This window comes from Cydia pomonella, chromosome 8 (assembly GCF_033807575.1).
Source record: "Cydia pomonella isolate Wapato2018A chromosome 8, ilCydPomo1, whole genome shotgun sequence".
NCBI lineage: Eukaryota > Metazoa > Arthropoda > Insecta > Lepidoptera > Tortricidae > Cydia > Cydia pomonella.
In genome coordinates this window covers 2,831,627-2,846,145 of record NC_084710.1, presented here as the reverse complement: position 1 = coordinate 2,846,145, position 14,519 = coordinate 2,831,627, and the positions used below count along the sequence as shown (strand labels likewise).

The window sequence follows — 14,519 nt, the reverse complement described above, 5'->3', positions numbered from 1 at the left end:
ACTAAGCATTCCACATTCTATTTGTTAATAGAATTATTTTTTAATAGTTACTTATACTTTATTGACATTTACACACTAAAATTACAACTAAGTACATACATAACACACAACATATAACATAACATTATTACTAACATTATGCGCCCTACCTAGTAATATAACGATGATGATTGGCGAGACATGATATAGCGCTCGTCTCCTACTGATGCGCTGTGTCAGAGTTTATTTTTATGATATATGAGGCAAACGAGCAGACGAAACACCAGAGGGGTTTGCAACTCATTGCATTGTCAGAATTGTATGGGGTACTCTCAAGCTCTTTTCTTGAAGGTTTGAAGGTCGTATTGGTCTGGAAGCACTTGGCATAAAAACTTATCGTGGTCGGATTTAGAGCATGAATACCAGAATTCCGGAATCCCATACTACCGGAATGTTGGACTGATATTTACGATATTACAAGACCGGTATCTTCCGGTATTGTAAGCCAATATCGGATTTCAATGCCGGCATTGAGAATCGTCCGATATTGGATGCCCTAATCGGATTCTATTTAAATTATATTTTTAAAATTTGAATACACTTCTAGCTAAAGTATTAAGCGCGAGGGTTGTTTTAGGTCTGATTTTTCAAACATCAGATAAAATTATCAGTCAGATCAAGATAACACTCTCCTTTTCTTCTTACTTGTGAAAGAAAGGGAGCGTGTTACCTTTATCTAACAGATAATTTTATCTAATGTTTGAAAAATCGGCCCTTATGCGATAAACGCAGTGTTGAACGTATGCGTTCAATGGAATGTGTGAAAAATGACAACACGCTTATACGCGTTGACCGCGTAAAACAATATGGTGTCAATACATTATCTGATTTAGGATTTCATTTTTCCCACATTCCGTTGATCGCATGCGTTTAACGCTGCGTTTATCGCATAAAACAACCGCTCGCTTTAGCAACTTCCCCTACAATATCGATTCAATCTATAAATAGGCCCCAAATCCCGGTTCGAGGCACTGAATATGTAATTTAATTAGCTGTCTTTTAAGAAGACTTTTTTTGACATCCTCAGGACAGGGCATGATTGATTTCACATGTACAGTAGAAACGAAACCTGAAATATCGGAGCGGCCAAGGTGTTCACAAATATCTGAACAGCGGCTCTATTCTCAAGACATTAAAGTGCTTCCTCAGATATTTTTAAGTGCCATTGGCGTACGATATATCTGATGGTTCAATTTTGTTATTTGTCGAACTGCGTCGCTTTATGTTTTCTAACTTAGTACCTATTTAGAGCCTAGCATTTTTTGAGCGTCAGCGTCTAGTCAGCGCTATAGAAAATGGCGTTGCTGCGCACTTGCGCCAATGTCGCGTCAAGCAGCAGCCATATTTGACTAGACGCCGACGCTCGGAAGACGCTAGTGTGGGGTGTCTCTTATAAGGTATTGCTAGTAGACATATAAGAAGATGAGACAGCTATTTTAGCATGAATAAGTATTATACTTATTTCTCATCCCTTTCTAACCGGTGAGGCTGCCTCTCGCCCTTACAGGAATTCACATTGACCCAAGCCAATTGATATGCCACCTACTTAACCATATGAAACAAGGCAACGCAACCGGCTCCAACACTGCGGGGTCGTGAAATGTATCGCAGCCATAACTGTGTATTTTTAGTTTTAAGATATCTTTTATAATAGTAGGTATGTACGCTAGTATATATGTAGGCCAATAGCAATAGTTACCCGAAAATACAGATACTCCTTTTTTTGTCTACAGAATCGCCAATCAGTACATATGCCCCGTCTTCAAATGGGGCACAAAAGAGGAATGGGAGTTTGGCTTCCAGCGAGTCATCCATTTCCCCCCCTCCAGAAAACAGAGCGAGAGAACTTACCTCCTGAAGACCCTTGCTGGTTGTCCAGTAGACAGTTACAAGATCAACAGACTCCTGAATGTGACAATTTTGGAGGGGAACGGTAACTTTACGGAGACGGATTTGTTCCTGATCTTCAGTATGCTGAATGGCAGTCCTCAGGGATATGAGACGCTGTTCTTCTTCTTGGATAAGAATTGGAGCGTGCTGAAAGAAAAGTAAGTTGAACACTTCAAGTTCGCCCTGTAGAAGACCGGTCTGGCCTAGTGGGCCCCAGGTTCAAATCCTGGTAATATAATATAATATATATCGTTATCTAAGTACCTACCCATAACACAAGCCTTTTTGAGCTTACTGTGGGACTTAGTCAATTTAATAATTTCCTATTTATTTATTTATAGACTAGGGACACACACATCTTTGTGCACTTTATTAACTCCCTAGTCAAACCTTCTCATGTTTATACAGTCACCATCAGAAATATCGGGGCGGCCAAAGAGCTCACATATATCTGAACACGCCTCTATTGTCAAGGCGTTAGAGAGCGTGTACAGATGTCTTTGAGCACCTCGGCCGCTCTGTTATATCTCATGACGACTGTACTTAGAAACTGTTTTACACGAACCACGTTCCTGTCCAGTTTTATGAACATTGGTTAAAGATTACTTTGACCGTATCTTACTTATTGTACCGTTGAAAAAACATGATCCATATATCATTCTGATGTCAGTGTTCGTTCGAATTGGCTTGTTCAAAGTTTTTTATTGTATGTAAGAATTGATCATCTAACGTTAAGGAAACTTACAAACTGCCAATCTTCTTACGGATCCAAAGGTCCATGCAACGTGGTAATGCACTAAGTGTGATAGGCACCTTTACACCCGGTACACCTCGCGGTTTATAGCACCCGCGGAATGGAGCAGTATACCAGTTACTACAATTTAAAAAAGTGGCTGTGACATAATCGGACAGACAGACGGACATGACGAATCTATAATGTAGCCAAATGGCAAAAAACGGAACCCTAAAAAGCACTGTGTTCCACTTCCAACCACACAGATATGATTGTGGGTTTAAATATTAGGTCCTCTTATACATGAAACAAATTTAAGTCCAATACGTGTCAATACTGTCAATAGATTTAATTTTTAATAAGCATTTTACTCGTAGAATCTCAAGTGAATGTTGTTGGGTCATTCTCAGAACATCGGTTTTCCATTCTATTTTCAATTTCTGCGGCGGTATCATGGTCGCATTTTTATCACTTGTTATGTCTCGTGTCACTTTCGCACTAACATACTTGTTAGAACGTGACAGACATGATGACAGATGATAAAACACCGACCATATTAGCCCTACTGTTTGGTAATCTTAAATTAAAAAGTAATATACTGCCAGAGAGTTCCTTTTTCAAACCCTATAATTGTTGTTTTTTAATTTTCGTTTTCTAAGTGGCCAGTTCCATAAATTATCAGTATGCCCTAAGTAATAGAATATGTAACAAGAATATTCAAAGCATTAATTAAAACCTGTGAACGGAAATTAAGTTTCGTAGACACGCTTGTGTGTCACATCCGGACCCGGGACTCATTGTACTAATATGAATACATTCGACTAACTACTTGTATACCTTATCTCTTGGAAGTAAAGCTTATAAATGATCAATAAACAGTGTTCAGTATTGTACCTACTATTTCACAAAACCGGATACGTGTATGTACATGTACAGTTGACAACAAGTATTGACTCACAAGAAGGACTTTGAATGATAGATATCTCTATTGTGAAGAGCACAAGAGTTGCGCTTCGCTTTGAGCGTCCGCGTAGCAACTTGTGTTGCTGACTTTACATAATACACAATGTGTTTGCGTAGTTTGTGTGCATAGTTAAATGTGTTTCAGTAGGGTGGTAAAATATTCTGCTAATATTAAATAGCGTTATTCAAGCCGAAACTACGAGGGTTCGAAAATACGACGAAACGTGCCGAGAAAAGATAGGCACTGCCTTTTACCTTTTGTCTCGTTTTGGTGGGGGCACGGCCGTGCCCCCATATAACGTAGGCCGTCTTTAATAATGTGAGGGGTTTTGTAAATTAAATTCGTTTTTGATGATCGGTCAGTCACTGAGTGAGTGACAAAAGTAAGAAACTATGACTAGTTATAATTCTTAAACTGCTGGTTCCAATTGATGAAATTTGAAATATACTGTGTTTATATAATGCCTGCTTGGTTACTGAAAATTCAGGCTTCTAGTTTTATCCACAACGAATTTAAAGGGGGGGTCGAAAATGGCCAGAACTGCTTTTAGAAAAGGATGGTACGGCTGTGCCGCTTTTTTGCTCGACTTGGCGGGGGCACCCCCGTGCCCCCAGATTATTAAATAATACATATTTTTGACTTTTAACTTTTAACAGTGTATTTTACGTAACAAGTATTTATTTTACTACGCGTGACTACCTAGTCACGCGTAAAAAAATAAAACGAGTGTAAACTTACCTAAGTTAACTAAATTTGTAGTGTTGTAAATAAACTTCCTCATTTTTGCGTCAACGGCATGAAATTTACGGGTCCCGGGCATTAATAAATAAGTTTAACGCTGCAAAATTCTTCGATAGTTTGCGATTCGATTCGATTCGATTTTGAATTTGAATTTAAATAAATCTCCGCCTGAAGCTTTTTAAATGAATCAAACCTACCTATACCTATGTATAAGAAGCTTAGGTGCTGACTTGCAACGAGTGTGGTCGTACATTTGCAAAAATTGGCTATATCAGTCACCTGAGAGCGCACCAGCGACGCTCTCAGCGGTAGAACGCAGTCGCGGTGGTCGAAAACGGCTAGGAGATGATGATGATAAGAAAGCTATCTATGTTATATTTGATACCTGCATACTCGTCTACGTTACGCTGCAATACATCTTTGCAGGTATTGATCCGGTATTGCAATATCAGAGCCCACAAATCAAACGGTATTAGCCATCGAATATTGCGGTAACCGTTTTAATTCATAATAATGCAATATCCATTGCGTTTTGAATTTATCCCGGCCAAATGAGTTTTTCCGGACTGTTTGGAAAAATATTGTTTTCGGATATTAATTGCATTGGTACCAATTACGGATATTAATGCGAATAGCCTTTTCTATTGCCGTTTTATTCGTAAACTCGTATGTTTAATAAATAAGTAGAGATGTGCCGACTACGGTTTTGGCCGACTAGCCGACTAGTCGGCAGTCAGGTGGCCGACTAGTCGGCGTAGCCGACTATGGTCTTCGCCTAAGTTCGGGCGTAATCGGGAACGTTCGGGTCGCCTGATTCGCTGCCGCACGTGGTTGCGTTTTCATGTTTTGACTAGTTTTGTTTACCTTTCCGATTTACTTGTTGCTCCGGTGTGTTATTATTAGAAAAACATACAAAACTAATCGTAATTGTTGTTTAAAAGTTTAAATAAACAAGTAGTGATCTTTATAAACATTATGTCTAAAAAAAAATCACGCGCGTGTACAGTTTTTGACGATGTTGAAGATGATTCAAGTAAAGTGAAGTGTAATCAATGCCAAGTACTTATTTCGCGAGGTGGACTGATACCAATCGACAAACACTTCGAGTATGGTGGTTTTTTATTTTATTTCCTTATTTTTTTGGAAAATCTAGGCAGCCGACTATTCGGCTCATTTTGCCGACTAGTCGCCGACTATAAATGTGGCCGGATAGTCGGCTTTCCCGACTAGTCGGCGACTAGTCGGCACATCTCTATAAATAAGTATTACGCGCTTCGATAAAAATAACGCCATTTGTAGCCGATATGCCCATTCGAACCTTACTAAGTGATCACATTTTGGCATATTTTTATAAGTACTCGTTATTAAAGCGTTAATGTACAAAAAGCTACACTTAACTCACTATGGGTGAATCTTAATATCTTTATTTTTATTTATTTAACAATATTACATAGCTATTATTTTATTTTAAAGGAAACCTTGTTTCATGGTTTGAGTCACGTGTTTTTTAGTCACTCTAGACATTAATATAAAGAAGACTGTCCAGACCAGCGTTAAAGACATAGGTGCAGTAACAGCCCAAAGAGGTCAAGGCCCATGCTAGGCTAGTTACAAATCTTGGGACAGTTTCAGAGAGCGGCCGGTATTTAGAATAAAATAATTTTATTCACAAGAATATGTATGTATAGGTAAAAAACTTAAGTAAGTCACCTGTTGTATGTAGTTGTGGCGTGTTCGAATAGACAATGCATGTTTAAAAGACACACACAAACAAAACAAATGTCTATTCGAACACGTCACAACTACATACAACAGGTGACTTACTTAAGTTTTTTACCTATATAAATGTGTCTTTATAAATAGTGAGTAACAATATTCAGCCATTTGGCATGCAAATTTTAGAAACACAAACAGCATGCCAATGTTTTCTATGTTCATTTGAATTAATAAACAATCGTATTCGTGCGGGTGGCTAATATCGTTTTAAATATTAGAATACAAACAAAACATTAACAAATAGAAAATTAAATATAGTTGCACTTATTTGTGCTTTGCATTAAGGTTACGAATTTGCAGTTAACAGCTGTGGACGATGGTAGGTGTGGGCCTCCCGGTGGCAGATTTGGACTTAGAAATAGATGAGATGTCATTCGATCTTATATTGACGTACTCGTAACGTTGGGAGCGAGATGTATAGCAGATTTTTAGAGTTCCAATTCCTTTCTTGTTTTAATATATTTCCATTTCTCCTGCGCTGAAAGTGGCTCATCCCTTAGATAGCAATCTTTTATCGAGAGCCTGTTGTATCCTACTGCTGGGCAAAAACCTCCCCCCTCTTTTTCCTTTCTTCCCGGTTTTGTGCTGCAGTCTTCGGCCATTCTTTTAAAAGGAATCTAGCTCGCCTCGTCTCTGCAGCAGGGAGGCTGGCAATCTTAGCCGACAGCTCACTCGGCATACGACAAAAATGACCAGCCCAGTCCGACTTCAGCTTGGTCGCTTTCCAAGCTACGTCGATAACTCGTGTTCTGGAGCAACCTACTAATATACTTATAATATCTTTCACAGATTCGGCAGCAAAACGAATCTCTGGGACAACCTGATCACCTCAGCCACCTCGCAATTCACGACTCAAGAGGGCTTGGAGCTGGTCTCCAACCTTTACGTGGCCCATCAAGGGGAGTTCGGCTCGGCCGAGCACATCATTGAGAAATCTATGAGAAACGTACGTGAGGAAGCGAAGTGGTCCACCGAAAATCTACCAGTTATAGAGGCGTGGCTTGACTTGTATCTCGCTAATTCGAAAAATATTTAAAGGTTATTTTATTTAATGTGATCAGTACCCCTAGTGTAAATAAATTCGATTTCGAAACGTGACATACGCGTTTGCGTTTGGTCTCATTTTGTATTGGATTTAGAAAGAGCGCGCCAAGCGGGACGTTTTGGAAACTCAAAATCCTATACAAAATGAGACTTAACGCAAACGCGTTCGTCACGTTATGATGTCGATCAAATTTACACTAGGGATACAGATCGTAAATGAGTTGTTTGATATTTGTGCAGTCTCAACAGTTTACATTGTACGATTAAAACGATAAGCTGAAAATTGTTGAAATATATTCTAACTAATTTATGTTTATGCTCAACTTTTTATATACATATTACTACAAAGGATTATTATTTATCTTTAAACCTTAACACAAATATTGTCTCCACATAGATCCAATAGCTAATACTTTAGTGCAGTGAGTGTAGAAGGCCAGTTAGGGTAAGTGAGCTTAATTTAAACAGCTCTCTTACCCTGCCTGATCTGATTATTTATATCGGATAACAGGTTTAAACTGTATTTATAAAATAGTATTAATAAAGGCTTTAATTTTTGTCGTATTTTTATTGTTCGCCCAAAAATATTTGTGCTTAAAACTTAATTGGAATTTAAAAAATAATCGGCCAAGTGCGATTTGGACTCGCACAGGAAGGGTTCCGTACCATTATCTATAAAAAACGGTCACCCATCCAAGTACTGACCCCGCCCGACGTTGCTTAACTTCGGTGATTGGATGAGAACCTCGAGATTGGAAAGAAATATGTATTTTATTCTGTTTTTAGGATTTGTTGTTATAGCGGCAACAGAAATACTTAAACTGTAGAAATTTCAACTGGCTGGCTGTGATAGTTACACAGTTCATGAGGTACAGGATACAGCCTGGTGACAGACGGACGGACGGACGGACGCACAGCGGAGTCTAAGTAATAGGGTCCCGTTTGACCCTTTGGGTACGGAACCCTAAAATATATCTTAGCCTTACGTAGGCGTATATTTTTTTACCAAATCAATCCTATTAAATAAATAATACTCGATTTCTAGGGAATTACACGCATACATTTTTAAAAGATCCTTTTATCTGCGAGTTAAGTAAATACGATAATGTTATTTAGACTAAAGTTTCATTTAATTTACGTTAAGTAAATGTTTACAAGCTTGTTAAGAATGTCTAGTCTTTGATCCTAAGCACTCAGCCAGTATTTACTAGACCTTACTTCAATATCTAAGTTTAGGCACCTTCGAAAAAATGTACACGGTCTTAGATCAAACTCGATTTTCACATCAAATATTTGAACGATACCTTAGTGGAATAGATAGTTAGATTAGTTTTTCCTTACCCTCAGACTAAACTTCGTAACTGGGCGATTCGAGTTTTTCTCTAGGGGAGATCCTAGGGGGACTTGGTCCTCTAAATTATAAAACCAGATTAAATTTAAAATAGATCTAAAATAGTAATTCTAACTTCTTACAATATCGATTGGTTCCTTTTAGAATAGTTATTTTGCCGACAAATGTATAATAATGGTTTTATAATTTAGGTGACCAAGTCTCCCCAGTCTCTCCTACAATGAAATATTATTCGTATTAGAATTTTTGACACTATTGCAATATAATCGAATAGCATGTTATTTAGCGATTCCTACCTAATAATAGGTATCTAATATTGTAACTAAGATAATGCCTTATAATTTTAATTAGGTCTTTTGCTTCCAATATCATAAAAAATGTTGATTTTGCTTCCCGACTATCGAATAGCAATGTGCAAATTGCAAAATATTCTCGAAATTTCCAAAATTTCTGGAATCTTTTATGAGATTCTCATGCAAGTTCTGACTTAGAAAGTTCCCGTTCAGATTAGGGTTTTTTACTTAGTGTTGACGAGTCGACTGTTTCATTTATTATAAATTTTTTTTTCCTAGCGTTGTCCCGGCATATTGCCACGGCTCAAGGGAGCCTGGGGTCCGCTTTGACAACTAATCCCAAGATTTGGCGTAGGCACTAGTTTTTACGAAAGCGACTGCCATCTGACCTTCCAACCCAGAGGGTAAAACTAGGCCTTGTTGGGATTAGTCCGGTTTCCTCACGATGTTTTCCTTCACCGAAAAACGACTGGTAAATATCAAATAACATTTCGTACATAAGTTCCGAAAAACTCATTGGTACGAGCCGGGGTTTGAACCCGCGACCTCCGGATTGCAAGTCGCACGCTCTTACCGCTAGGCCACCAGCGCTTTTAAATATACTTTATTCATGTAGGCCTAGCAACAAGCACTTATGAATAGTAAGAGAGTATTACATATAAACCTTACGCTAATTCTCAGAGCAATTTATTGATGTAATTATTATTCCATATATAATACTAATGAATATAATTTGAGTGTAATAGAATGATAGAAATCAAAACTCACTGTAAAATGGCTTGGCAATAAACATGCACTTAAAAATACCAAGAACGTGTCATGGGAACTTTACGATTCCCGACAATATTGAAGTCCAATAATCAGGTATCCACGTATAGACAAGAATGGCCACATATGAAACAGAAAATATATTGAATATTCAATTTTGGTGCAATGGTCATGGCGCTGCATTTTTGCATTTAAAAGTCTGTTGGCATTTCCTACCTCATGATTATCATCATTTTAGCCTCCAGTCGCCCACTGCTGAGCATAGGCGTCTGTTTGTGTAGGTACGCCACTTATCCCGGTCCTGGGCTAGTGTCATCCTGAAGTGACCCACGATTTTTCGAATGTCACCCACCCAACTAGCCAACGGACCCATACCCACCTTTCTACCTACCACCCTACGCTACTACTACCTTCCTTTTTTTATACTATGACGGTGGCAATCAAGCATACGGCCCGCCTGATGGTAAGCAGTCTCCGTAGCCTATGTACGCCTGCAACTCCAGAGGAGTTACATGCGCGTTGCCGACCCTAAACCCGCCCCCCCTCGTTGAGCTGAGCTCTGGCAACCTCACCGGCAGTCCTACCTATAAGTCTGTATCTTTATGTATTTAAGAAAAGTAATCAAACAATTTGTACATTTTCGGGTAGTTATAACATTTATTGGTTAACAAACCATATACAAAACTGCATGGATCTGTGAATTAACGACTCGACTTTAACCTACATTATTTGATCATGTAATGTTTTCATTTACCCTCAACTGGCTTAAGAAGCCATCTGAGGCTGATGTTTTATTAAATGTTTAAAATAATACTTGCGTTATCAGAATAAAGATAATTTGAAAAGTATACCCACTTTTCATTCAAAATTTATAGCGAGTTTTTGACAGCCTATACAAAATGGATGAGAGAAACAGCCCCAAAAGTGACAAAAACGTAAGCATGACGTCTATATTTACAGCCACACGGACGGGCTGTCCCGCCCGAACAAGGATTTATCGTCCAACCTGACCGAAGGTGGACCCTTTTCCACTTCCATTCGCAATTATTTTGAACCGTTGTTCTGATACAGATCGAAATTTATTTTGAGCTACTTACTACTTAGCTACTTTCGAGTAGGTGAGTAAATCTTTGTTATAATTAAAAGTGTGCTTGTCAAGGTTTTAAATTTTATTATGTACTTAATAATGTTTTAATATGTACCTAAAAATGGTTCTATCATGCATGCTTGTACAACAATACTTTGCCCCTAACTGGGCGACATCTGTTTGTACGTTTGTAGTAATAGGGTTGTTTCCAATTTTTTGAAATGCTTGTAATACGTTCTATATTAACCAAACTTTGTCCTAAAATTCAACTTTTACCCTAAAAACGGCTTTAAATATGTTACATTAACAAAATATCTTTTGATAGATGCTTTCGCGCCCAAAACGCTCTTTGAAAATTGTGTTCACAGTTTACGGTTTGACACATAATTATGTACATACACACGTAACACCAAGGTTTGTTTATAGACATTTACCTATACGCACACATACACAGCTTGCCCACCACCAAAATGGCTACGGCTTGAGTATTAAATTTTGCACTGAGAACAGACAACGGGGTGGCCCTGGTCGATCGTACTGTCAAACCTAGAGTTACGTCATCAGAATCTTCAATATCGTTTCGACTTGGGTCACGTGACGTGTGTTAAAAGATATTTTAAATTCAATATTAACAAAAATATGCTCATTAGAAGTCCACTAAAGGTAGTTTAACATGTTCTTATAATCCATAAGAATTTATTGGGATACTATTTCTGCCCTAAGATTTGTAGATGGAAACCACCCTATTGACGCATGCTAGCCGCCATTAGGTAAAACGCGATTTTTCGTATAGATCGCGTCATTCACGAAGACGCCTGCTTTGACTCAGATTGTCATGTAATTAAAGGTTAGATTTGACAAATATGCGCGTCATCGTGGATGACACGAACTATAGCATCGTACGTAGTTCGATTAAATATGATAGCAGCCAAGAAAAGTGGTTATTTGAGGCGCTCATGATGATTACAGAAGTCCCAAAGTCTATAAGATCTTTGCCATTAAAATTATTATAGATCAAGTCATTAAAACTTCCAGGCAACGTTTAAGGGGTGCGTCCTATAATATATACGCACTTTTGGAATAATTTCAGTTTACAAACGTTAAAAATGTATACTAATCTTATGTATAATAAAGTAAACGTATACTTTCAATTAGTATAACATAAAAATAATATAACATACGACATACATATGGCTGTTTGGTATAATATACATATAAGTTAAGCTCATTTCATATAACTGTCATAATATATACATATTAAAATATAAATATCATCTTATATAATTAAGTAGTAAAATTAGTAGGATGACCTAGAATTTCAAACCTCATAGAACACACTACTAGAAAAAAAACTGCTAAAAGTGGGTTAGGTTAGGTTAGAACTGTGACCCCCTAGATAAATAAATTGTTTCCAGAATAGGTAGCAGGTGAGGTTAGAACTCTGAGGCTTCGGAAAAAGAAACTGTTAACAGAAAAGTGGGTTAGGTTAGGTTAGAACTGTGACCCTCTAGATAAAGAAATTGAATGATTGAAGATGCGTAATTGCACCTAACAAATAGTAGGTGCTTATTTTTAATGTATGATATTTGTTTTGTATGTTATATTATTTCAACGTTATACCTTTCTAATGTTATCGTAAACAATGATATATGTAGTGTTTATTATACAATTTACAATTATAGAATTCGTTGTTATACATATTGCATGTTATTGCAATTGAATGTTATTCCGATCAAAATTATACAAATTGAATTTATACATTCAGAGTGATATATTATAGGTTTGTATACGTTCTATTACTTACCCACGTTTAAGAACGTATTTAAATACCTATCCACTTAAAGTTATATCCCGAAAATCCGATCCGATACGACAAAGTTTAACCAGAGAATAGTTGTGAGAATCCGCGGCGGAAAATGTAGGTCGATTTATATCAATTGTACGGAGCAATACTCGAAGCAAATTTTATACAGCGTGTATTTTTGATACGAACACATAATCAAAGGGCAATCAGTTTAGGCTGTAATTAACACACTTTCATAGATTTTATAAAAAATTGACGACTTTTATTTTTTCATACAAAATAATTCAGCAAGCAATGTATCACTACTTTGTTTTAACTCAAAACGTCTCATTAATGTCGCGACGTCACGAAATATACCTACCGTAAAACCAAGTGTAGTCCAGTATAGCAAATATGGTCCAGAACTTCCACAAGTTCAATACGTGATTAAGGTCGTGTTCTTCTCTTACTCTCACTGAGGGTAAGCGCGAGCGAACTGAGCGAGATGGATGTGCGTGGCCGGGAGCGTGGATATCATGCTTTTGTTTTTTTTTTTTTATGTTTAAATAAATAAATAAAAAAGTAAGATAACCTTAAAAAGTGAAATTGCTGATTCTTAGAAAATTTTATATTTTAGACGTTCGTGATTTCTATCGAGCGAAAGTCAAAAACTCAGGATTCGAATGTCACCGCGTGACACCGACACCGCTGTTCTGGCACCATTCTTGGTGCCCGTGCCTGTCTTTACGGAGTATAGTTGTTAGCTTTGTAGCTGGCCCCCAACGGCTTATCCTTTGTCTATTGTTAACTAGAACCGCGCGTGCCACTTACCTGCAAAAAAAGGGCCGGGTAACTTTAAGCGGTTATTTAATTGGAACTCCTATAGTTTGACGACCGATTTGGCCTAGTGGATAGTGACCCTGCCTACGAAGCTACCCTTAACACAAGCCTTATTGAACTTATTGTGGGACGTAGTCAATTTGTGTAATAATGTCCTATAATATTTATTAAAAAAAATAAAAACTGAAATAAGATTCAAAATTAACAAATGGAAAAATAATTTTTGTATTCTTGTGTGGTCCCTATACGGTTACTGAGTGCCGGCGAGTCGAACGCTACCGAACAAGTCTAAAATGTGTCCTCGATATGCGGAACAAAGGCGCGTTATCGGAGAGCACACCTACACTGGTTTTTTGAGCGTTGGACTCAGGCTTGGAGCCCGCCCTCAGGTGCCAATTAGAATTATACGATTTTTTTTACAGGTAGTGGCACGCGCGGTTTTAGTTAACAATAGACAAAGGATAAGCCGTTGCTGGCCAGCTACAAAGCCAACAACTATAACATATAAGTCAATGGTTTAACTTTTCACCTACTTGAACAGAATAAAGCGAGAGTCATTAAATTCATTAAGTATAAATGCCATATTTTCATAGGAATTTGACATTATCACGCTTTGTCATCGTTAATGCGATGTGAAGTTAGTTTGGTCCGACTCTAAAGCCTGACCAGTAATATATGATCACGCGCCATATTACGGAATTTAATTGGAACTAAAATTTTCATACTAAACTGAACTGTCACCCAATACATGAGAATAACAGCGGCCTCTTGATAATGATCATATATTTCTGGCCGGGCTTTATATACATTTCATAAGTAATATGAAATGCTACCCCAGTTGTGAAAAATAAATTCGAATGCTCCTCAGGTATCCTGATAAACTCTTCACCTAATTTGTTTGATGTTTACAATTCATTTGTTCTTAAAGCCCTTTCTTCAACGATCCTGTCATCCAGTAAATATGATAAAATGGCGTGGAGTTGACTCGAGTTATTCAAATTTCAAATGCTATCTTCCTTTTTCAAATAACTGTTTGTTTATTCTGCGAAGAATATTTACAAACGAAACAGAATATTATTCCGTTGTTGTGATTCTTGTTTTAATTTAGAATTTTAATAAGCTCAGTTGGAAAATTCTAGATAAGTCCATGGAATTTCTTAAGAGCTCGCTCAGCTGTTTTTATTGAAGTGTACCTATAAAATTGCATTTC

At 37.5% G+C, this 14,519-nt stretch overlaps 1 protein-coding gene across 2 annotated transcripts in view; it reads left to right on the top strand.

Moving 5' to 3' along the window:
• LOC133520391 (aminopeptidase N) overlaps positions 1-7,744 on the top strand; it is a 29,673-nt gene extending 21,929 nt beyond the window's left edge. For both annotated transcript variants that reach the window (XM_061854783.1, XM_061854782.1), the window contains exons 15-16: positions 1,773-2,087; positions 6,933-7,744. In XM_061854783.1, coding sequence (XP_061710767.1) covers positions 1,773-2,087; positions 6,933-7,179 — 562 coding nt within the window. In that variant the 3' untranslated portion in view covers positions 7,180-7,744. The remainder of the gene's footprint in view (positions 1-1,772; positions 2,088-6,932) is intronic.
• The last annotated feature ends 6,775 nt before the right edge of the window (positions 7,745-14,519 follow it).